This window comes from Anguilla anguilla, chromosome 11 (assembly GCF_013347855.1).
Source record: "Anguilla anguilla isolate fAngAng1 chromosome 11, fAngAng1.pri, whole genome shotgun sequence".
Classification (NCBI taxonomy): Eukaryota; Metazoa; Chordata; class Actinopteri; order Anguilliformes; family Anguillidae; genus Anguilla; species Anguilla anguilla.
Window position 1 is genome coordinate 27468664 of NC_049211.1, and position 26096 is coordinate 27494759.

General features: G+C 45.0%; 1 protein-coding gene across 4 annotated transcripts in view; it reads right to left on the reverse strand.

The window, feature by feature from the left end:
* Positions 1-25165, reverse strand: part of LOC118207907 (histone deacetylase 7-like) — a 77640-nt gene extending 52475 nt beyond the window's left edge. For 3 of the 4 annotated variants that reach the window (XM_035382096.1, XM_035382094.1, XM_035382095.1), the window contains exon 1: positions 24929-25165. In XM_035382096.1, the coding sequence (XP_035237987.1) occupies positions 24929-24947 (19 nt within the window). In that variant the 5' untranslated portion in view covers positions 24948-25165. Of the gene's footprint in view, positions 1-142; positions 895-24928 lie in introns of those variants that run through there. The other variant, XM_035382097.1, reaches the window with a different exon arrangement.
* Between the last annotated feature and the right edge of the window lie 931 nt (positions 25166-26096).

Consider the following 26096-nt stretch of genomic DNA (forward strand, 5'->3'; position numbering starts at 1 on the left):
AGGAAATTTTTACTTGAAACACAGCAACGGAAGCGCACAACATAGAGACAGCGACACATGATTTTCGACTAGTACTGACAAAGTGAGTAATTCATTTAACAAATGCACATGTAAATTAAAAGCCTATCCACCATGCACAAACCTGTTATTGTATTGTCACCAAATTGCTGTGTTGCTCACGTACACTTCCTAGGTCTTATCCCGATGCAGTGGAAAGACTCATTCTGAAGAAACCGGCAACACTTGCAATCGGAGTCTTTAGAATACCAAGAGAACGTCCCGCTTGAAAAACATTCAAAGTAACCTTCGTTGCTTCCCACACTGGATTCGTACTCTTTTTAAAAAAACTTTTAACTCTTAATTTGTTTAGCATCCGAGATCACTGTGCCATCTGGGTTGGCGGTGCTTCCTCCACAACCTGCATGCACAGCGAAAAGAGTCGCGATGCAGGCATGTTATATAAAACAAAAGAAACAGCAAGGTCTTGTACGTATTAAAATAGCATTTGCTGCTATTTGTAAATGCAAAACTCCCAAACGTGTTTTTTATTCACCATTTCCAAATAAAAAATAACTTCCGTGTAGGCTATGTTTGAGGCTGTCGTATCTTTTATGAATGAGTCACAAAAGATTGCAACAGGTTGTTATACTTATTTCCCATTTCTTCTCAAATTCTTCTAGCAGGAGTTCCCAACTTTTCTCTTGTTTGTTTAGTCCAGTCTGCCTTGTACAATAGAACTCTCCGTCAAAACTTCCAGGCCACAACTGCGGCAGAGACAAGTGAAATTCGTCAACAGTTCAAATGTATGTGTGAGCAGAGAGGAAGAGGGGTAAGCTAGCAAGTTGAATAGTCCGGCCCAGTAGGAAGACTAAAATAGCAAACTAGGCGGGTGCCACCAAAAATAGCTTTGACATCACACGACTTCTTTCTCGTATTGTTTCCCCAGCTGAGCTCCCCATTGGTGAACTGTGTAGCCAATCCGACGCTTTACTTTTCCCTCAAACCAATTTCACAGTTTTTTTTGTTGCACTTTTCTCTTTCGATTCTGCTTGGCTGTTGAGCGGGTCTTGGCTCCACCTGCTGAATCGATGCGGATGTTTGCACCCACAACGCAAGATCACTGACATCCGCATCACCGAGGTCCCAGGTCAACACAACCGCGCACAATCATTAAAACAAAACGAGTTTAATTATATTTTACGTAGTTTATGACTGGACAGTAAGAATGAGAAGAACATTAATAATAAGCACAGCGCAATTATTGCTTTACTCACAGCTATATTCAAGCCAAAAGAAATGTAGGCATAGTTCTACATTGAAAAATGAAATAGAGCTGTCACTAAAACCTGACAAAATAACAAATAATAATAACAAAATGTTACAAATGCATTATGAATAGTAAAATCCGCGGTGGACGGATGGCAGTGAACTAGGCTACTAGTTATGAATGCCAAGCTGCTTAACGTACTGAAAAGGCTGTTTTGGTGAGTGCATCTTTCACAGACACCAATGGGTAACCTTCAGCTGCACGAAGTGGCTAGGTGATTCTGAAACAGAGAACTGAGGAACCCTGAACAGTAAAATGTCCGGTGTTAATTTAACTCTAACAGAGTTTATATGGCCATGATAGACTCATACTGTGTTTCAATATCCTCAAACTCCCTGTTGCACCTACCATGTCACTTAACATTATGTTGTGGGTGTCTGTAATGACTCCTACTATCAGCCGTGACTCTGATAACTGTGAGTCTGAGTGAGTATTACCTTTGCTGTGGGCACTATTGAAAACCACTCTGGATAAGAGTCATTTTAAAGACTAAATGTAGATGTAAGCTAACAGTGACTAGTCATAACAGGTTACTGTGATATAAACTTTACATTTTTAAATATGATTAAAAGTGCAGATGTGCAAAAAAAAAAAAAAAAGAATAATAATGCAAGCATTTTAGTGAATGGACCCTCACAAATGCAGTGAATCATTCTGAGCAGATGACGCACTTGCTGGTTTTGGAAATTCTCTTCCTTTGTTACATTGAGTTGAAAGTCCTCTACCTTAGGATTTGGTAGTTGATCTGGTAGTTGATGGCTTGTGTTTGACTAATACTCAAAATTAAATGATCAAAATACAACAATTACAACCTGCAGAAGCTTGAATTTAAGACTGCTAGAGTTCATGTTTTTTGGATATGTAATGTTCTGTCCTGCAATGCCTCTTTGGTACTACTGTAACCTGAGGGTAATGTATGCAATCGGCAAACAGGCAAATATAGACGGAGAATGCACTATAGTTTAACTAGCTCTGATCTGAGGCCAAATTACGATAGTTGATTTGATAAAGTGATTCTAGCACAAGATAATGTGATAACTGAGCACTGCATTTTACTTGCATTGTTTAATTTCCTCTGGTCATGTTCAGTTCCAAGTATAACATGCTCATCATTTTCTGTAAAGAAGTATCTGGTCTCACAGGCAGAGAGTCTACCTCAAGATAAGTAGCACACACACACACACACACAGACACACTCACACTCACACACACACAGACACACTCACACACACACACACACACTCACACTCACACTCACACTCACACTCACACTCACACTCACACTCACACACACACACACACACACACACACAAAAGCGTGGCTTGAGACCACATAGCTGTGGCCTTCCTAGAAATGAACAGCTGTGGCTCGCTTCAGAAGGGTATCTCTGCTGTTTCCCTTGCACAGTTATACTCTCCACCTCGCATAATGTACCACAGCGCCTCAAATTCCAGATAACTTCCTTGTTTCCCCAGAACGGGGAGATTGAGGGTGTAGATTCTGTTTACTGCCATTCAAAACATAGACAAGTCAACACCTCCGTTCTGCAAAGTGGATTTAGACCCAAATCAGTAGCCTCTGCTATGGTTACCAAGTGAACCCCTACTGGCCTGCTAAGTGCTACATTTCCATGCCCTTACCACAAATATCTTTAGAGGGAGTTCCTTTAGACCAATGAGAAGACATAAATGGAGATACATCCTGTGATCTCCATAATGTTTGGGACAAAACATATACATACATATATACATATATATATATATATACATACACACCGATCAGCCACAACATTAAAACCACCTGCCTAATATTGTGTAGGTCCCCCTCGTGCCGCCAAAACAGCTCTGACCCATCGAAGCATGGACTCCACCTCTGAAGGTGTCCTCTGGTATATTTGGATTTCTATATTTGTATCTACTGCATATTTGTATCGGATATTTTGTATCTACTGCAAATTTGTATCTGATTGTGTTACTTTGTTGTCTTTGATGCTGCAACAGTGCAAATTACCCCCGGGGATCAATAAAGTATACTACTACTACTACAACTACTACTTATTACATTATTGGTTTTTATTACATAAAAAATTAGAAATGGATTACATTATTGGGAGTTATTACACTATTGGTAGTTTATTACATCATTAGTTGCTACAGGGCTATGAAAAGCTAAGATATTGTCAGAGGGTGAATTATTTCCACATGATTTAAAAAACTTGACAGGTCAGAGCTGTTTTGGCGGCACGAGGGGGACCTACACAATATTAGGCAGATGGTTTTAATGTTGTGGCTGATCGGTGTATATATATATATATACACATATAAAATCTGGCTCTGTACTCCACAATTTTAGATTTGTAATCAAACAATTCACATGTAGTTGAAGTGCATATTCTCAGCTTTTATTAAAGGGTATGTTTGATAAATTTTGGTGCCACCATGTAGAAATTACCACATTTTTTATAGATAGCCCCCCATTTCAGGGCACCATAATGTTTGAACATATTAATGTTATGTAAATGAAAGTAGTCATGTTTAGTACTTTTTTGCATATCCTTTGCATGCAATGACATCTTGAAGTCTGTGACCCATAGACCTCACCAGGTGCTAAATATCTTCTCTGGTGATGCTCTGCCAGGCCTTACTGTATTGTCCCTGGTGCTTTTATGAACTTGTGTTGCAATACAAATTTCCTCAAAGTTTTTTTCAAGTCTAAGTCAAAGCCTACCCCTGTTTTGGTGGGACCCCTGACCAACCCTGTCATCAAACGTTCTCAACAATCTGTTACAGGGCTTCACAAACTTTCGGAGCTCACAGCCCAGTTATAGTAATGAATTTAAAAAATGTAAATCTATTGAGTAGCCAACAATAAAGCACTGCAGGCTGACAGTTTAGGAAAATGTTGAAACTGTTCTAAATGTACACTAAATCAAATGCAACTCAGATAGGACCTACCCCACAATTTAGCTGCATTATCAGTTAGGCCACTTTGAGTGGCAGTTAAGTATGCTGTTAAGTTGTTTAGTCTCTGTATACATCAGGTGAAACATGCTAAAATCTCAAAAAATTATTTGGAAACACCTGTAGAGGTGTCCTTTTGTCTCCACAAAAGGACAGGTTTTTAGCGATCAGCTACACTTCTGGCAAAATTCGAATGGAAACAAAGCTGGGTGATGTGTCTCTGGTTAAACTGGTGTTCTGCACATGCCAGATGACCTGCAGGATGGGAAACTGTCGCTGGTTCATGACTATAAAAGATGCGTTGGCTGCAGCACCCCCTGCTGGTAGTGGATGGCACAGCGGTGAACCGAGAGTAAAACAGAGGACACCAAATAAAAAAGCAGAGGTCCATGGCAAGTCATTAAGACCACTGAGCAAACACTGATGAAATCTGGGCCGTTGCCGCAAAATAGGCTTAAGTAGGCCTTGGGATCAGGGTTGCCAGACTGGGGATTTACCCCAGAATGTAGGGGATTTAAAAAATTCATAGGGGGAATTTTACACCAAGAATGTATGGGAGTCAATGGCAGATTTTAAAAGGAGGTATGGGAAACAAATTGAGAAATTTGTATGGGAGTCAATTGAAGATGGAGGGTTTTGAGGAATGATCTTACATCTTGTAATCGTTCACCTTAATGGTTTAAACTAGTTGAAAATGCTGTTGTATAAGGCGGTGTGGTGGCTGAGGCTGATGTGAAGCTGCAGAGGGGGTGGCAGAATCAGCAGAGATCAAACAGCGACGGTTAAAGCACTCAAGTGCAAGCTTCACCATAATAATTGGTCATTGGGTGAATTGGTCACTTTAAAACCAGTGAGGGGTTTTGTGCTGTTGTCGAAATTTCCGCTTTTCATTATATTCCATGTTCAACTATATTTTTCTGTGCAAGGTTATTTCCCCAAGTCTGGCCAGTATGCAGCGTTCTTAATGTTTCCACTCAAGCTGAGCGATCCCATTTCGACAACCACAGAAAAAAACAATAGAGACAAACGAACATGTACACCCAAAGTGAAACCTGAAGACCGTACAGCAGGGTTTGGGGCACATGAGCGTACCGTGGGACACCCCATACCCATGCATGAAATCTGACTCTGTGTCTGTGTGCATGCACCAACAATGAGCTCCATAATGTTTAGGACAAAGACATACATATACTGTATATATATATATATATATATATATAATTTTTTTTCTTCTTGATTTGGCTCTGTACTGCGCAATTTTTTTTATAATCAAGCAATTCACATATGGCAGATTCTTAGCTTTTATTAAAAGGATATTTTTAGGTATAAGAGGTATAACACAACATTCAGTATCTAGTCTTGATTCTAGGTTTTTGATTGCATTTGGAGTCTGTTATTGGTGTTTCTCAATATAAAGACCAAAGTTGCACCAATGAAAGTCAAGGAAGCCATTATTAGGCTGAGAAATACGAAGAAAACAAACAGTCAAAGACATACACCAAAACGTAAGCTTACAAAAATCAACTTTTTGGAATTTCATTATGAAGAAAGGGAGCACTGGTGAGCTCAGTAATCACAAAGGCCCTAACAGGCCAAGGAAGACCTTGGTTCATGACCAACAAATTCTTACCATAATAAATGAAAACCGTCCAACACCTGTCTGACGGATCAGAAACACTCTTCAGAAGGCAGGCGTGGATGTTTCATTGAGAAAACTTAAGGTAACTGAAAATACAATTTAATAAACTAGAGATGAGAATCTGTATTTTTACTACATGAAGTGGAGTGTTTGATTACAAATCAAAAAATGTGGATGGCAAAGCCAAATTAATCAAGTCTTTGCCCTAATAGATAGGCAGATTTCATGCTCATGCTTATCTGTCTGTATGTGTTTTTACACACATATGCATGAAATCTGCTGCATATGTGTGTCTCTGTGTGTGAGTGAGGGTCTACACTCATGAGCGTGATACCTGTGCAAGCACTTTGTGTGTATATGTGTGTGTGTGTGTGTGTGCCCGTGTGTGTGTGTGCATGTGTGTGTGTGTGTGTGCGTGTGCGTGTGCGTGTGCGTGTGCGTGTGCGTGCGCGTGCGCGTGCGGTGTGTGGTGTGTGTGTGCGTGCATGCGTGCATGCGTGCATGCGTGTGTGTGTGTGTGTATGTGTGTGTGTGTGTGTGTGTGTGTGTGTGTGTGTGTGTGTGTGTGTGTGTGTGTGTGTGTATGTGCATATGTTCGTGTGCTTGTGGTTTACCCTGCTGATTGCACAACCCCCCAGTCTGAATCACGTCCGGAGCAAGCTGAAAATAGCGATACCAGACTGTAACACTCAAGCAAAGCAGCAGTCAAACGATGCAAGAAAAGTCATCTGATTACCAAGTTTCTGCAGTGCGTGAGAAGTGAATAATTATTTTAAATGAAGTAAGAAACACAAAGATCTGGCCTCTTTCACTCTGACACAACCACATGGGCTCAGGAGGGTCTCACCACTGGTCTACTGTACAGATTACGCACAACTAATGTCAACCTATGGCCTACTGTTTGCACAACACCACAGTCTGCCACTTATCTGACTGTGCACAAGAAAAAGACAATAAAATAAAAATGCCTGCAACCCGATAGACCCCCCTCCCCCGCCACACTCCCCCCCCCCCCAAGAATAGAAGATGCAGATTTTAGTTTCACTGTTCTCAGTAAGGTCTTTGGGTGTTTTACCATAACGCACAGACAGCTGGACAAGCTGAAGGTGCAGACGGGAAAAATGAGTTTCAAATGAAACGATGAAAAAAAACACGCTTTGAAATTTCTGATTCCAGTAAATTTGGAAAAAAAATCACCTAACGTCTGTTTAATAAGCACAGGATGTGGTCAGCTGCTTGTTAAGAACCTCCCACACAGCACACGTAGTTCAACAAACACACGCAGTCATAGGAGCGCTCTCACACACACACATGTATATACCCTCCACACTCGCACACGCACACACACACGCACACACGCACACACACACCGTCACAGGAGCTCTCTCACACACACATATATTATCCCTCCATACACTTTCTTGTGCATGCACACACACACACACACACACACACACACACAAACTCATTTGCAGGAGCTCTCACACACACACACACACACACAAACTCATTTGCAGGAGCTCTCACACACACACACACACACACACACACACACACACGCGTAAACCCTCCATACACTTCCATGCACACATGGTGTAGATACACACAAACTCATACATGCAAAACACATACATAAAGCATAGTACTGATACACAGTACAGACACACTCTCTCTCTGCTCCTCCCTGAACAGGACACAGCCTAAAAGCACATGCGTGTGTACCACCACCACTCACCACTTCCCCTTCAGAGCGGTGGGTTGCAGTTCTATTTTGGCCGTCGTATTATACATTCATATTTAAGTCATACTTTTACACTAGCCAACTCCACAGAATATACATGCATATTAAATGTAGACATGTATGTGGGTATGTATGATAGGATCTCTGTCTCTGTCCTGTCCTCGTTGGCCTTTTGACATTTCTGATGTCTACAGCCTACGGAGGTCATGGCTCGAGTGCCAGCTTTATGGAGCCCATGGCCTGTACCCCAGCTGCGTCACCTGCACCCCACCTCCAGCCGGGCTCTCTGCTCGCTGGGGGTCACCTCGGGGACAGAGGCGCTCAGGAGGGTGCGGACCTGCGGCGGTGCACCCGGGAGAGGACTCCAGCAGAGACTGGGCCGGCTCTATGACCAGACAGCCAGGCACTGAAGAGCGCAGAGGGTCTTGTGATTCTCATGGCGCAGTTGAAGAGCGCAGAGGGTCTTGTGATTCTCATGGCGCAGTTGGGTGGTTGCCAGGGAGAGGTCGCTGTGCGGTAGCTCTGTCGCCGTGCCTTTGCACACGGCACCTAGGAGCCGAAGCACCCAGCGCGCAGCAAGGTTGCAGCTGTGCATGGAAAGCCTACCCAACTGCTATACAATTACTAAACTGTTACTCTGTTGGTCTTCAACTGCCATATGATTCATAACAACTGCTCCATGACTGCTACTCAACTGTTACATGACTGCTGCTGAACTGATACTTGACAGGTACTCCAATGCTACTTGACTGATACTGAGCTGCTATGTGACTGCACCTCAACCACTATGTGACAACTACTCAACTGCAATATAAGCACTACTCAACTTTTACTCCATCGCTTTGTGCATACCACTCAACCACTTTATATGCACAGTACCCAACCTCTGTGTAACCATTGATCACCTCGCATGATTGCTAACTCAACTGTGAAGTGACTGGGACTCACCTGATATTCAGCTGGTAACTAATATACAGCCATTACTCAGCCACTACGTCTGCTACTCAACTGCTACTGAACAACTATTTGGCTGCTGCTCAACCATGATTTGGCCAGTACTGAACTACAACATGGCCACTGCCCAACCGATACTCAATCCCTGTGTGCATACTACTCAACCCCTACATAACTGCTACTCAGCTGATTGCGAATAGATTAAACTACTCGGTTATACAAAAAGACTGCTTGGCCTTACTACTGTGCATATTACTGCCAATGATCCTTTTTTTTAAAATGCTATTAATTTGGGTTCCAGCAAAGACATGAAATAGCTACAATAGCTTTTCGCTGACCGGCCTAATCCAGGTCTCTGCGGTGTTCAGTTTGATGAGGACTGAGGTTCCCTGACAGTCGTGGCTTATTGGCCGTGCAGTTTCGGGCTGCTTGGTGGAGAGCTGTTGGCACACGGGCAATCCCCCTGCTTCAGACTGACCTTTTCGCGGAGGTGCACAGCCTTCAGCGTCACAGCATTGTTTCCACTATCGCAGACGAAATCAAAGAAACGAGATGACTGGCTTTCTTTTTTCGTGCGCATGTAGAAAATAGGGACTGGAGCCAAACATCCCCTTGAAGCAAACCCTAACGGCGTTCAGAGAGGGATATGCTCAGTATTCAAAATTTCATAAAGAACAAAAAAAATATATATAATTTTAAAAAATTCAAGCTGGGAAAAGACAACTGCATGTGGCTCGTATGTGTGTGTGTGTGTATATATATACAGTATATATATATATATATACATATAGTGCTTGTGTGTGTGTCTCTGTGCGTGTTCATTGTTTCCTCTTTACGTCTGTGACCTTTGCTGCTTCCTATTCACGTACTCAGTGTTCTCTTCTCCGCAGGCTGTCACAGTGATTGAATTTCTGCTATGACAGTGTGACATCAGCATTGCCTTAAAAGCCTGAATACCTGCTGAGGACTCATATGATATCTCTCTCTGTATGCCGTGCTCAAATCCACCTTATAAACCTTGTATTATGTGTTTTATAAAGACCTGGTGTCATTTATTATTATTAATATTAATAGATAATAATAATAATAATAATAATAATAATAATAATAATAATAATAATAATAATAATAATAATAATAATAATATTAATAATAATAATAATAATAATAATAATAATGCACGTCATAATTTATGAGATTTTTAATGTTAGTTGAGGCTATGTTTTTTGGCAACAGAAACGTTTCTGAATTTAAGCTGACCTGAAAGAAAAAGAAAGCAGACTGGCTGTGATGGATGCATGATAAGGAGGCTTGGGAGAGAAGGAATGTGGAGAAAGAGAAGAGAGAGAAAGGATGTGGGGTCCCCGTCTGCCAACAGGATCTCTCCCTCAGGAAGCCAAACAGAATGAGAGGAATGCTGGCAGCACAGAGGTGGAAGGAACAGCAGCCAGAGAGAGAAGGAGAGAGAGAGAGAGAGAGACTGGACAGAAAGTGAGAGAGGAAGCAGAAAGTGTAGGGAGAGAAGGAGAAACACATACAGAGACGGAGGGAAAGAAAGTCAGAGAGCAATAAACAGGGAGGTGGGGGGGGGGGGGTGTTTTAAGTCCAAGAATATCTTTATAGTATTTGCTTTTGTATTTACTTTCCAATATTAGCCAATAGGCATGTTGCATCGCTGTTGTGATGGCTTGTAATATACAACACTCCACTCACTTCTTTACCATAATAGACACTGTAAATACAACCATTCGTATAGAATTTACTGTAGGGATTTACAAAGGGAGGAAGAAATGAGAAAGGGGGGGAGAAAACCATTACTGTCAAGCTACACAAAACCATTACTGTAGAGCGACACAAAACCATTACTGTAGGGCTACACAAAACCATTACTATAGAGCTATACAAAACCATAACAAAACCAATACTGTACAGCTACACAAAACCATAACAAAACCATTACTGTACAGCTACACAAAACCATAACAAAACCAAAACTGTACAGCTACACAAAACCATAACAAAACTATTACTATAGAGCTACACAACACCATAACAAAACCATTACTATAGAGCTACACAAAACCATTACTGTACAGCTACACAAAACCATAACAAAACCATTACTGTAAAGCTACACAAAACCATAACAAAACCACTACTGTAGAGCCACACAACACCATAATAAAATCAATATAGTAGAGCTGCACAACAATACAACCTAGTTACAACTCTCAATGCTAACTAGTACCTAGTGCAACCACAATCCTCTATTGTTGGCCTCACAGCCCTATTCTTTAGTCAAACAATATTGCACCCCCAATATACCAAGTTATACAAATAACCCACATATGTCTATACAATTTTAAATTTTATTCTATTGTAATGAACTGACCATGACCCCTGTGGTTGCAGTGCTGGAGTGTCCCTAAACTCTGACAGATTTCCTGCAGGGGGCGGAGCTCGATGTGAGCGTGTCTGTTTTTAATCAGCCATCTGGATGGGGCTCGGAGGCCATTTGGTGGCGTAGGGGTCTCTGTGTACCCCTTGGGGGGGTGCTGACCAAACCCGGCAGAACAACGGCCTCGTGAAAAAAGGCTAACGTGCCCAAGGAATGCAAAGTGAGAGAGGGAGAGAGAGAGAGAGAGAGAGAGAGGGATAGGGGGAGAGAGAGAGAGAGAGAGAGAGAGGGATAGGGGGAGAGAGAGAGAGAGAGAGAGGGAGAGAGAGAGAGGGACAGAGAGAGAGAGAGGGAGAGGGATGGGGAGAGAGAGAGAGAGAGAGAGAGAGGGATAGGGAGAGGGATAGGGGAGAGAGAGAGAGAGAGAGAGAGAGAGAGAGAGAGAGAGGGAGAGACAAACACACCCTTGGACTTTTCCCAAACACATCAACATACTCTTGCAAGGGGAGACAAGTTAAACTTTCGTTCAACTTCCTTTAAAAGTAATTGGAAATCAACAATGAAAATGTTTTATGAACATTTTAGCCATACAGCATATCACAGTATCTTAAGGCTTCAGATGTTTAAGGATATCACTTTGCCACTATATTAACGTTTGTTGTTTTAACACAGAATATACAAACAATATGAAGCCAAAAACGTATACTGTGTATATGGTGCTTAGTTTCTAAATGAGAAGGTGATGGAATTCAAAGTGAACAGGAGAGGGGGCGTTGTGAGAGAGTAGATAGGGTGTAGTCATACCCCTCCACAAAACTGCCAATACTCCCACAGATTTGTGAGTGAGTCAGACCAGCTGCCATCTTTATAGAATTATGCTAACCCGCAAGCAGCAGAGTACACTTCTGCTCCTTTCCACGTACACAGATAATAACCCTAACCCTAGCACAGATCCCTCGACTGTTCTTATTCATCCGCAAGCAGTACTTGCGTCCAGTTTTGCATTGCCCCTGACACGTTCCTGGTCTCCTTCCCTCACGCTCTCACGCTCACTCAGACACCGAGAAAAAAGGCGAACGGCCGCTGTCCTCATTTCCCACACACTTGGTCACGCGCACTGAGTGTTGCTAGCGTGTTGCTAGCGTCTTCCCTTAACAACACAGATCACATCTTGCCTATTCCACTAATCCTGAACCGTGATATCTCACACAGTACATCACATTGCCTAGCCTCTACACCCGTACCACAACATATCTGCTGAACATAGAATACCTTAACACTCCATATTAACCACACCTGTCAGCACTACACAATGCATGCTGGGATAGGCTCTAGCACCCCCCGCGACCCTGACCAGGATAAGCAGGTGCAGATAATGGATGGATGGATGGACTACACAATAAATATCACACAACAACAAAACTAATTTTTTTTGTTAAGAAAAGGAATTTGGGTGGGGGTTATATGTTGCCATCTCCTCTGTGTATCTATGTTATCTACCAATAGGTCTTGGCTAAACTATCTATTCTTGTTTCCCTCTTCCAACAATGCCCCAATTCCTGAACCACTAAGGAGCCCGTAAAACCAAATCTGAATTGTTTGATTAGAAATCTAAAATTGTGGAGTAAAGAGCCAAATCAAAAAAAAATACCTCTGTGCTCCAAACACTATGGAGTTCACTGTATTTCATAAATAAATAGAGCCAGTGTGTGAGACAGTGCACAGTTTAATCTGGACTTTGTCTGAGAAAGTGCGCAGTTTAAACTGGACTGTGTGTGCAAAAGTGCACAGTATAAACTGGGCTGTGTGTGAGAAAGTGCACAGTATGAACCTGCTGTGTGTGCGAAAGTGCACAGTATGAACTGGGCTGTGTGTGCGAAAGTGCACAGTTTAAATTGGACTGTGTGTGAGAAAGTGCACAGTTTAAATTGGACTTTGTCTGAGAAAGCGCACAGTTTAAACTGGACTGTGTGTGAGAATGTGCACAGTTTAAATTGGACCAATGGTGGGGAGAGGGCACAGTTTAAATTGGACTGTGCGTGAGAAAGTGCACAGTTTAAACTGGACTGTGCGTGGGGAGAGGGCACAGTTTAAATTGGACTGTGCGTGGGGAGAGGGCACAGTTTGTGCGTATGTACCGCAGCGTTACGCAGAGCTGCGTGATTACAGCAGCGCGTTTCAGCGCCCGTTCGACGCAGTTAGGCTCCTGAAATGAGTGAGCACGAGCGGAGCCGCCTGCGTTCGCGCTGGCGGTGGAGGGCGGACGCGTCTCCCTTCCTGTCACCGAGCCCCACGGCTCGCCGGGCCGGGCATTTTCTGGTAAACGATTTCTGGGCCACACAGATCGCACGTCTATTCATTTTGCAAAAGCATTGGAAATGACTTTAGAGCATATCATAAAGAACAACAGAACCCAAATACACACAGCTGTTCAGGAGTGTTCTGTTCAGGAGTCTCTATTTTCCCCTCTACCTCCCCTGATCTTTTCTCTTTGTCTCTGTGCTCCTACTGTTTTTTAATGTTTATGCCCAGTGGAAACTTTAATTATATTTTCTCATTTTGAGTGCACATTTTTCTTTTGTGGTGGCACACAAAACAAAATCACTCACACGCTCATATTGTAGGTATTTTCCAAAAAGATGGGACTGTGCGCACACACACACACACACACACAGACATACACACACAAACACACGCATACACACACACACACACGCACACAGTGATTTACACACACTGACTGAAACACACAGCAATGCACACATCCCTGTATAGACATACGCGTTCACAAATGCACACACCTATAAAAACACACACGCACACAGAGGCACATAAAGACACCTCTTTGTGTAAAGTAACCCCATTTCTATGTCACAGTGTAGGTTTGAGTGCATGTAATCTAATTGGAACAGTCATGCTCAGCGATGGCACCAACATGAACCCGCACCCAAACCACAGAGAGGCCAGAGCAGACGACCAATGGGGCAGCTGTTCCAGATGCTCTCACTCTGGCCCTTAACTGCGAGCATGAGACCAGCTGCTCCACGGTTCTCATCCTGTGATAGTCACTTGACTGTCAGTAGATTACGCTGACAACAGGACCCGTTAAGGTCATTTTAAGCACCTAGCCGCGATGCAGTAACATCCCCAGCTTCCCCTCCCTTCCCAGAGAGAGAATCCACTCACATCAAATCACAGTGCTGGACGTACACAGCTATGAAACTGTGGAAACAGGCTGTCAATCGGTCTGAGCACTGATCAAACAGAACTAGTGACAGACTTTTTAAACACTAACACTAGAAGTTGAACACTTTTCAATTATCAGGTGAGAGTGACAGCTCTGGTCTTTTTTCAGTTTTTTGAGGTTTGTTTTTGGTCCCCTGTGAAGCTGTAGACTGCTGGTCTTGTATACAAACACAAATGTTTGTATGTATACATATACACAAATACAGCATAATACACAAGTATGCAAATTTACAGACACACATGTACTGCACATCGATACACAGGCATTCACTTCACACACTCCTGTATGCACTCACACATGAACACGCATACTGCTATCACACGAATACGTAGAACTCCTACTACGCGAATAAAACCATACACTCACAAATAGAAACACTCACTCACACATGGCCACACCACGCTCACACACGCATTCTGTTTTTCCTGTCTCTGCACACGCCGTGGGTTTTTTCCTGTTTCGGAGGGGTGGGCGGGTGACACCCCAGCCCAGCGCAGAAGGGCTCGCCGTTTTGGGCTGGAAAGAGAGCGTTAGAGCGGTGCGCTGCTTCGCCCGCCGTCTCGCGGGCCTGCAGACACGCACACTGCTGCGAGAGCAACTTTCCAAAACAGGAAAAAATCCCTCACAACGGAAAAGTAACCGACTTCAGTTAGCGAGGAAATGACACAGAGCCACAACAGTGAAGAGATGGGCTGATGGGGGGGGTTCTCATCACCTCTGAGAAGAATGCTAGGGAGGTTAACCTGGGCGGTCTCATGACAGATCTTCCATATTTGCAACAGCCTGAGTAGCCTTAAGGAACTGTCTTTTTAGTGCACTGTGCAGAATTTTCAACTTCAAACATTTGCTTCCATATATGGAAGGCACTCCATACCTGCACTATTATTATTTTTATTATAAGAGCTGGTTATGTAATCGTTGAATCTCCTGCAAATTATTGTTTTTTTTTTTGTTTTGTTTATTGTACACTACGTGTTCATTATGGGCACTTGATTACATCAGGATGGAATTTCTTTTTGGGAAATTTATGTAATATAATCTACTGCCCAGTGCCATCTTCAGGGGTCAAAGGTCGGGAGCAGGACCTGGGAACCTCGTTATCATGCTGTGCTTATGACATCACTCATCCAGGGCCGGATGACCTGAGAGGTGCCAGTGACATCACAGGCGACGGGGGGATTCCAGAGCCTCGCTATAGAGACCTGATATTTCTGAACACAATAATAGAAAGACGCAGAACGCCCACCCATTTCATCAACAACAAACTGAGAAGAGGGGGCGACGGTGAAGGAAAGACAGATTAATAATAGCTGGGGCTGTGGGAGGAGAGAGGTGAAACCTCCTCTCTCGCGCTCTCCTTCTCTCTCGCTTTGCCTCTTTGTGTGAATGAATGTGTGTGAATGGCGAAATGTGGTCTCAGGGTTTGTTTATGGAATAAGTTGGGGAAGCCCTGCCCCTCCCATTCATGAGAAATATGTGAAATGATTTCTATTTTTATTCAAAGCTGATGCATATTTTCAACTATGTCTCATTTTTAAGCGGGGTGGTATGTGGTCTTCAAATACATTCATACTCTTCCAGAAATAATGGAAAAAGTCTCTAATTGAACTACATGTTGCAATGTAGTTGTAGAGACAGCAGCCTGAATGACAAGGGATGCTTCAGTTCATCGGGCTATAGTAAGTGATCTATGAATCCGGGGGCAGCGCAGGCTAGGCAATTGGGCTTTATCTCGGAGGTTGTGGGTTTGATTCCCAGGTGGGTTTCCATTCACTGCTGTTGTGCTCCACTGACATTTGCAAAATGCGAAAGCAGCGTGTGATTTTGATGTGAAAGTCAGGATCGCTCGGAGCAGAGGCTGCCCCCGCTTTCCAGTGAAACCCCGGGGAAGGAGAGGTAAACAGAGGGGACGTGAAGCCGGAAACACGGAAAATGTCCGCCGTCCCAAACCGACACTGGGGAGCAATGTGTGCGTTTCGAAAGCGCAGCACGCGTGGAGCGCGTAGAGAGCTAGCAAGAGGACAGACAGACACACAGAGAGGACAGACGGGCTGACAGAGACTGGGGTGCGTAAATGGAAAATGGCAAGGCTGAGTGGCCCGATTCCCCGAAGCCTCCGTTGGTGCGCAGCGTTTCCACTGGGGGGGGGGGGGGGGTTTGGGGGGCCCTGTGAGAGGTCTAGGCACACAGGCGGGTGAGAAGCTTCACCTCCAACCACAGCTCAGCGTGGGAGGAAGCAGAACACAGAAAAGAAACCTAAATACCCCCCCACTGTGATTCAATACGCTCCTTCCCGTCCATACCCAGCGTGATCCGGTACGGTCCTGCCCCCCCCCCCCCCCCCAACACTGCGATTAGGTATGTGTCTCTGCCCCCCACCCCCCCCACCCAGGGTGATTCATAGCGCTCCTGAAGCCCCCCCGTCCTCCTTGCTGTCTCACTTCGCCCCTCTCCCAGCCAAACGGCTGGGGGTTCACTCCGCCCCTGGATGTGGACGTGTACGCAACGGATTACTTTACCCTGTTTATGTGCTTTAGCGAACGGCCCGAACCCTCCGACCCTTGTGCTGCGTACACACTACACATCCTGCATTTACACAGCTGGCGGCTTTACCGCCGCCGGGTTCAGCCGCCGGGCAGAGAACCCTGCGCCGTCTCGCATGGGATTCAAACCCGCAACCTGCCGGTGACCGGCCTGGTTTTAGCGTTTCACCGCAGCCATCTACCCGTTTGGTCGAGCCATAGACAACCGTGGACCTGGAGAACCAGAGGCCCTCCATCAAAACTCCTCATTGCCTATTCAGGCCCTGTGCCAGGCTGAGTGAACGTAGGTGACCGGGTCAGGCAGGTCACCAGCATTTCAGCCTACAGAGTGGACAGGGTCACGCCCCACCATGACCTCCACTGCCTACGCCTGTCAGTGCTGCACAGTTTAAGCATTCAGCTTAAATTCTCAATTAAAACTGGGTAATTGGATGACTGAACTTTTTTCATTAAATAAATGAAATAATTTAAACATGTGTTTCATTTCCTCAGTTTCCTTTTGTCTAATATTCAGTTTTGTCTAAAGATCTGTAACCATCCAGTGTGACAAATCTGCAGTAACAGAGGACATCAGGAAGGGGGCAAATACTTTTTTTCACAGCGCTGCATATCAGCGTGAGAACAGCATACCGCTCCACAGCCCTCCCATTTTGAGTTACAATACTGTGCTCTGCCCTGTAAAGTATCCCCTCCAGCGAGCTTATCACAGTGTTTGCTAAAGCAACAGACAGGCAGAAAACGCCAATCACCCGAAACACAAGCCTAAATACACCGTGTCGAACCACGTAAAGCGTTTGTGTTTTTAAAGAGCTGGTTATTTTGATTAGCAGCCAGCCTGCTGAGAGTCTGTTGAGGGCCCAGTTGCATGCAGTGCCATGCTGCTTCCAGCAGAGGGAGCCAGCCTACAGACCACCTCTGACCATTCTGCCGCTCTGTCCCCCCATCCCCTCCTCCCACCAGGGACCCCCTCAGGAAGGGCCCTGATGCGCCCCGGTCTCCCAGCATCTTTGCTCCGAATGCGCTCACCCAGCCAGATGCAGGTCTGCCCACAGGACAGCCAAAAATAATAGGTGTCATTCCACCAACAAAATTTTTATAGTCCACAGTACATTTGCTGCATGGACTGTGCGTGGCTCAGGATAGATTACAAAGAGAGCGAGAGAGAGACAGAGACAGAGAGCAAGAGAGAGAGAGAGAGAGACAGAGAGCAAGAGAGAGAGAGAGAGGGAGAGAGAGACAGAGAGCAAGAGAGAGAGTGAGAGGGAGAGAGAGAGAGCAAGAGAGAGAGCGAGAGGGAGAGAGAGGGAGAGACAGAGAGCAAGAGAGAGAGCGAGAGAGAGAGAGAAGCTGGTTTTGTTTGATACTTAGCCCTCTCTCTAAGAGCTGTTTTGAGAAGCGCAGAAACTCAAACTGGGCGGTGGGTCCTGTGTGTGTTGGCACGCGGGCGCCACACAGCTGAGGTCTGGCGCATCCGAAGCGGCCGTTTCGAAATCCAAAAATGGGCGTAATCTTAACTCTCCTCTCCCCACCCCCCACCCCCACCGCCCCTCCCCCTCCAGTACAGGTCACCGCCTCGGAATCGGGTGAGATCCGCTCCGTTTCCTAACAGGATATCCTGTCCGAGAGTCAGGCCTCTGGCACCATGTGACCTCTTCACCCTCTCAGGAGCTGGTCCTGAGCGCGCGGGGGCCGCTGAGGATGGGGTCAGAGGTCACTCGCCCCGCCAGCGAAACCCCAGCCCTGTCACCCGCGAGCGAGGGCCGTTTTGGGGGGGAAATGAACCCAGGGACTGTGCTTAGCGTGACGACCCGAGAGCAGCTCTGTGCAGCCGTATGAATGAGCCTCGGCAAGGGTGCATTTATAAATGCCTGGCACAGGAAAACACTTTCTCTGGGTTTCTACTCAACACAGGACCACCCAAACACTTTCCCAGAGTTTTTATTTACTATTTCCATTTTTTGTTAACAAAATATAGAACCATCCAAACACTTTTTCCTGGGTTTATTGCCTCCCACAGAACCTCTCAAACACTATACCTGAGTTTCGTACTTACTTCCCATAGAACCTCCTTCATATTAAGTACTTTTTGTGTTTTTTAAAAGTTTTTTTTTACTTCCCATAGAACCATCTGTTAAGCATTAACAGATGGTTCTTTGGGAAGCTGGGTGTACTGAGAATTTTAAAACAATTGACTTTTTTTTAAGAGAACAGCCCTAGGTGCCCTTTAAGTTACTTTTGGAAGGCAATTGCTCCAAAGCACCAAAGCAATTGCTCCAAGTTTTTTGTTTGCACGGCTCACAAGGAGCATGCTTCGGTTGCCATGGAAACGAGAGGATCCGGGCGCGACCTGTAATTGGGGTGTAACTGTTCAATAAGGCATCCGATACGCATCACGCCACTCCCATTAGCTCAGTCATCGGACGCCGACGCAGCACTGACAGAATGAAGACGGCTCCTCTGCTGGGATTGGCCGGCTCTCCTCTCAGCAGAACAGATCAATGCTGAAATATTTCCTACTGCAGCACAGCGGTAGATTGATGCTGTTCTATATGCATTTCGGAACTGCATGTGCACTTTTTTTTTTTACTCATGTGATACACGTGAACGGAGGGCTGAACATCAGTAGCCCAGCAAGACTCCCTGAGGATACAGGACAGGGGCAGGGTTACCAGGGCTGGGGGGGGACTGGAAATCAACACTTCCTGCCTGGACAGGAAGTGCTACCTCCACTGCCCCTTATCACTGGCTGCACAGGCAACAGGGAGGGAGAGGGAGATGGAGAGGGAAAGGGAGAGAGAGAGAGAGGGAGAGAGAGATTATGTTCATGTGTTCAATGGTGTATGTTCTTTTCTGTGCTTTGGCAACATAAGTTGTATCTTGTCATGCCAATAAAGCATTTCTTTAATTAAAAATTGAAAATTGAAATTGAGAGAGACAGAGAGAGTGAGTGATAGAGAGATAGAGAGAAAGACACACAGAAAGAGTGAGAGAGTGAGAGAGAGAGAGAGAGAGACTGGCACATCCCCTGAATCATGTGCAGACAGCTGCTCCCCCCACCCCCCCCCCCCCCCCCCCCCCCACTATACAGCCCAGCTGAGCTTCTGCCATTTCTGCGCGGGCAGACTGCACCACTCCAATGCACCGGAGCAGGGGAGTGGCCACAGCACAGATGAAGCAGGGCATAGCCAAATCACAATCGCCTTTACTGGGTAAGCCAATCTGAAGAACAAGAAATGTCATTTCTAAAAATGGTCAAATAAATAAACAAAATTAAATCAAAGTAAAAGCTGCTATAAACTACAGTACTTTGATCTTTGATTAATAAAATAATAAACCAGCTAAACCACATAATACGAATTCCAACCTTATGCGCAGCATTGGGGAGTATCGGTCATGGAACTTAAACAGTGTGACAAGTGTAGCCAAGGTTCTTCGGGCAAAAGCGTAAAATAGCAACCCAATACATGTGTCTCTAGCCAAAACCCTAGTGACTTTGCCAAAACCATCATTGATTGTAAAGGCAGAAATATGGAGGCAAACCAAAACAGGATGATAAAATTACAAAAGAAAACAAGGAACAGCTTTCTTTTACAGGAATTAAATAATAACCACCGGGCAGTTGGCTTGCACCAATATGTTGTTTCCCTGCAATTTAGGATATCAATTTGTTCATCTCTGAACAAGAAATACATTCTTTCAGGTAATGAGGTTAGCATTAGCTGATTCAATTAACAGTTGTTTTACTTATCGACAACAACCAAGCAGACTGTGTGTTTGAGCTCTGGATAAAAGGCCTATAATAAAGGAAGATGTGCAATTATCACTGCAATGTTCCCCCAAATCCACTTCCTCCAGAACATGTGACTAATTACATAGAAACAGAGATGGTACTAAACTCCTATACAAAACTTAACTGGTGTCAGTGCGATTCTACTTAAAACAAGTATTCAGTATTTAATGCATAACATATGGTCAGTTCAATAAAAAAATATACATTTTGTTTTGTGTAACAATGGAATAGCCATTTTTAGTTACTTGTTTTAAAACTTATTTATTAATGTGCTGTTCAGTAAAAATGTTAATTTTATTATGAACAGTATTACACTCCTGTTCATGCATGTAACTTAAATCAGAGGGGTCGAGATCAAATAATCTCAGTCTTTTTGCTTGCTCCTGTCTGTCTGTCTGACCTCAGTGCCCCCCAGAACAGTATGGACCTGGTTTACTAAGAGCTTTTAGCATGTGCAATGCCAATATCATGCTAAACCAATAACATGACCAATGATTGGTGCAAAGCAAATACCATGACCAATCATTGATCACGTTATTGGTGTGCCAAAAGGTTTAGCATGTGCTGACGGTTTAAGTAAATCAGGCCCTATGAATTTTAACAGAGGGAAAATGCAACAGGTGGGATTTCTCCCGTTTGCAAGCACATGACCACATGAGTGGGAGTGAGAAATCCCTACAGCCCAGTTCAGTTTCGGCTAAGGCCCGACCTGTTGAAGATTTAGTGAAAAGAGCTCAAATGAGAATGCAATGGGATTTAAGGGTCATCAATTTTCAATCTCCCCTTATCTTTCTCTCTCTCCCTCTTTGGAATTATCCTCCCTGGATGAATGGCAACATCTCCCATGTTTCTACCCAGACACTCTTCTGCAAGCCTACAGTATTACTCAGACATTTTTATGATTCACTCTAAATTTTTCCACACACAGATCATTCGGACCCCCGAAGCTTTCAAATGCCCAAATAAATTTAGTGGTATTGAAAAGTCACATGACGGTGTGTAAGTACACAGTAGTACCATTGTACTTATACAGGTATCACTGCCACTTACTGTAAAATGGGACCAGAAAAAATGAAGAAGAAAAAAACTATTTTACTGAAAGGAAGATACATCCAGCTGAACTGTAAGCTGTTTCATGGCCTTGAAAATATGAAACAACTGAATGTGATCACATCCTCGCCATGTGAAGTGCACTACAATGAGGTAAACATAGGTACATCTGTCAAGATGCCAGTCTTCCACCGCATGTCATTCCACTAGAATGAAAGCAAGGCAGCTTACCATATCAGTGAAAAATGAATCAGTAAAATGCACAACGTAAACTGGCCACTGGAGAACAGTTTTGTTTCTCGTTCTCCCGTTGAACAGAAAGCACCAGCTGCAGGTTCAGACAAGTAAAATCCAAAAGAAGCTTTTTTTAAAGACCGCTCAGCTAAAAGCCCAGGAACCAGGCCGTCTTCTGAGCTGGTCTCGGCAGGGCTGGCGCTGGAGTGCTGCCATGTTGCCTCCGCGCAAGCCGCTACGTCGAGCGGTCCGCTTTACAGCCATGAGAACGGTCAATGGTCAGCAGGGACGCCACAGACCTTCGTTTCTGGATTTCCGGCAGCCAATCATAAGTCATCCCTCTGGGCCCTGTGGCATGGTCATTATACGGCATTATTGCAGAGGATGAAGACGTTAAAAAGTGAAGTATCCAGAGGTGGAAAGTCCGGGGGTCAGAAAGTAAAAGTCTTGCCATACGTTTCTTCCACCCATTAACTCAGCCGGCTGATTTCACTAATTAGTTCTACCTCTTGGCTGAAGAATTGCGCTAATTAGCGAATCCAGATGATTGGAGCAAAAACACTGGGGAGGACTTTTACTTTCTGAACCTGGATTATGCACCTCTATGCATACCTTCTTTACTTTGTGAAGTGTGTCAGAAACAACCTGTGTGTGGCTGAAAACAGGGAGGCGAGCGGGAAGGCCGCCCTTCGCGAGTACAGAACCTGCGCACGGGCCACACTGCGCGCACCGGACAGCTGCGCGCGATAGCCAGTCGCGGCCCCGCCTTCCGGGGCGGCCCGCGTACCCCCGCTGCGACCCGCCCGTCTGTTTGCCCGTCTGTCTTTCCACCCCTCTGCCCGCCGGCCTCTCCGACTGCCTGCTCCGGGTGTGCCCGGGCGGCCTCGCTGACCGTGTTTGTGCTCGGAGGGGAAACGCTGTGAACGAGAGCTCTGCCGAATGAAAATGTCCCGACCAGCAGCATGGCCGCTTCGCTCCGGCAGCTGAGGCTGTTGTCCAACCCGCGGGGTGCCACATTTAACGCAACAAAAATCGCTGCAGCTGGGGAAGCTAGTCAGACTGGAAAACACGGATATGCTGTTTATTCCACATGCAACTAAACAATGGCGGTAAAATACACGGCGCTGCATTCAGCTCAGCCGGACGGCTAGCGGTAAAATCTGACGAGCTGGATCGGCTAGCAAACATTCAGTACGCAGCCAGCACCAACTGAAAATATAACGCAATGCAAAACAATACAGAACAATACAATACGGCCTTTATTGTCTGACAAAGATTGGAAAATTGTATTTAGACTCACCACAGGCGCAATAAAAACACACAATAACAACATAATCAACCACAGACAGCACTGAGACACGAGCAACATCATCCTGTATATATGAAGTACAATAGCTACAATTGAGGAGCATTTTTTGTTTTGTTTTCATCCGTTTAAAGGTGTATTTAAAGTTCTTTTTTGCTTATATGATAGATCTGCAAAAAAAAAAGCTTTGGTCAGCAGGACACTCAACTTAACGACCAACGGAGCCAGTGATGTTCTTTCAGTTTATAAAGCGACAACAGACAGCCCTTTAAGCCAATGGCACACCGGAGGCCAGGTATTGCAGGATTGCAGACCTGCTGCCTTAAAGGGTTTCAGGAAGCTGATCCCAATTTCAGTTTAATTTTAACATGTTTTTTGTCAGGTTTGAACAATCAACTACTCATCTGGTGCTTGTGTCAAGAGAAATATTCCTACCTGTGATGAACACCATTTATTGGCACCCTACTGCGAGCTCATGTTTCTCTTCCTGTCTATCTGCCTGGCTCTCTAAGAGTTCAGCTGGTCTACCTGCACAGCTTTGCCAATGCTGCCGATGCAGGTATGCTGCTAAGCATTTAATGGCCAGACCTTGGGGTGGTGGGAGTGGCAATGACTACAATGACTACAAGCAGTGAGACAGGAAGAGAACCCAATGTCCAAACAGTGATGGACACATTGACAGGCAAACAGACAGACAGCAAGACAAAAAGGCACACAAAGGTCAGACCCACCCCCCTACCCCAAATCCCAGAATCTGACCCTCCAGCTGGTGACCAATTTTTCCAGTTTAGTTCACATGCCCCCTGCGCACCACCCTGAGTTGTATAACCTTTGTGAACACATGGTACAACAGGTCACAGGAAATCCCCCACGTCTCTCTCCTTTTGACTGGTCTCTCCCGAATCGCGCGACCCGCAGAGACACAGTGCTAGCACGGACAGGCTGAGTGCAGGACCCAGGCGCAGGGGTGGGGGGCGGGAGGCGATCTGTTTCCAATTTTCTCGCCCCTCCGCCCCGGCGAAGTCACCCTCCGTCAACAATGACAAAACAAGAAGGAAATAAATAAAGACAGAGACGGAATCGCCCGTGCTTTTACAGAGACACTTCTGCAGCACTTTCCTTACTGCCCAGCTTGTGTGTGTGTGTGTGTGTGTGTGTGTGTGTGTGTGGGTGTGTGTGTGTGTTTGCTTCCTCGCTGTGATAGCAGGGGGTTTGGGGGTAGGGGGGAGGTCCAGAACCATGGGATAGTGCCAACCAACAGCGTAAACACCAAGTCCTCTTTAGCAGTAGACACAAGTTTGGGGTGTCGCAAGTGGGGCGGGGTGGGGGGGGGGGGGGCGGGGGAGACCCACTGTGGTGGACAGCCACCAGGAGTGTACCCGGGAGTGCACTCTGGAGTGTACTCTGGAGGTGTATGGGATCACAGCAGTGTTAAAAGTAGACAGGAACGGAGAATAAAATCCCTGCTGCTTAAGCCTCCCCCCGTCCTGCACCTCACAGGGTATCCAGTACGAGTTCACACTGTCCTTCTGACCGAGCTAACAAAGTCAGCTGGCTAAGTCCTCTGGCTACACCCCTGTCACAACCACCAGCACCCCTGCTCCCAAACACACACACACCCACACACCCACACATACTCACACACAAACACACACACACACACCCACACACACTCCCACACACACACACACATACGCACGCACTATCGCAAACTAGAAATGAAAATTGCTGTTCTTACCGGCTTGCTGTGTGTACATCCAGTTTGGGAATCTCAGCGCGGGTCCTTAACCATGCCCCGTCCCGGCTCACAGCGAGCGAGGGGTCCAGACCGAGCGAGGAAGGCAGAGAGAGAGGGGGAACAAACGCGCGGGGCAGCTGGCGGACTCTCCCTCCCTTACGCGCTCGCGCTCAAACACACTCGCGCACTGCTGGCCTCCGCTATCGCCACTCCGTAACTTCTGCGAGCACAGCCCCCAAAACTTGAACCAGCGAAACGCAAGAGAGAGAAAAAAAAAGAGTGAGAGTGAGTGAGTGAGAGAGAGAGAGAGAGAGAGAGAGAGGGGGGAGGGATCGTCTCCAAAGAGGCTGGAGGCAGACTGAGAGAGACAATGACAGGAAACGCTATATCAGGACGTAAAAATACCAATATAAAAATAATAAAATGGTACAAAAACAATAACAAAGACATTGAAAACAACTTGCACACAACACCCCTACCCCCAGTAAAAGCAATGACAATGTTTAGGTTTATGCACAAGAGACCATTTTTTACCAGTGCTGAACCACAGAACAAAGTGAAAGTTTTGATTACGTGAGATGTAAGTCTTACATGATGGCTTCATCATATCATAACACACCTTACCGTGTCTTATGATTTATTGCTGAAAATGTTTTTCCAAATTGTCAGTTCCTAAACGTGCCTGTAAGGGGAGGGGAAAGGAGATTCAAAGCTTTTAAAGAGTGATACACACACACACACACACACACACACACAGACACATTCACACACACAATTGAGCGTGCAGTAACGTAGCTAAATGAATAATGGAACATAGCCGTAACCTGAGGCATACAGATTTAAATGGCAGGCAGACTGGAGCAACTCAGCAAGTGAGAATGACCCAGAACGGGGCTTACAGCTCTATTAACATGCTGTATTCTAATAATACACTGCGTTACAACCAGTGCAACACAAACTATAATTGCCTTTTTTAAATTTTCTTGTAATAGAAATAATCTATTAAAAATCATCAATGACTACAGCTACCATTATTATTATTATTATCAATTAAATAATAAAAAAAAAAATAAATAAAATAAAATAATAATAATAATAATAATAATAACCATCTAATGGGCTTGCACTCAGCTTGTAGTGCGACTACCAGGTACGTGTTCCCTGAAAT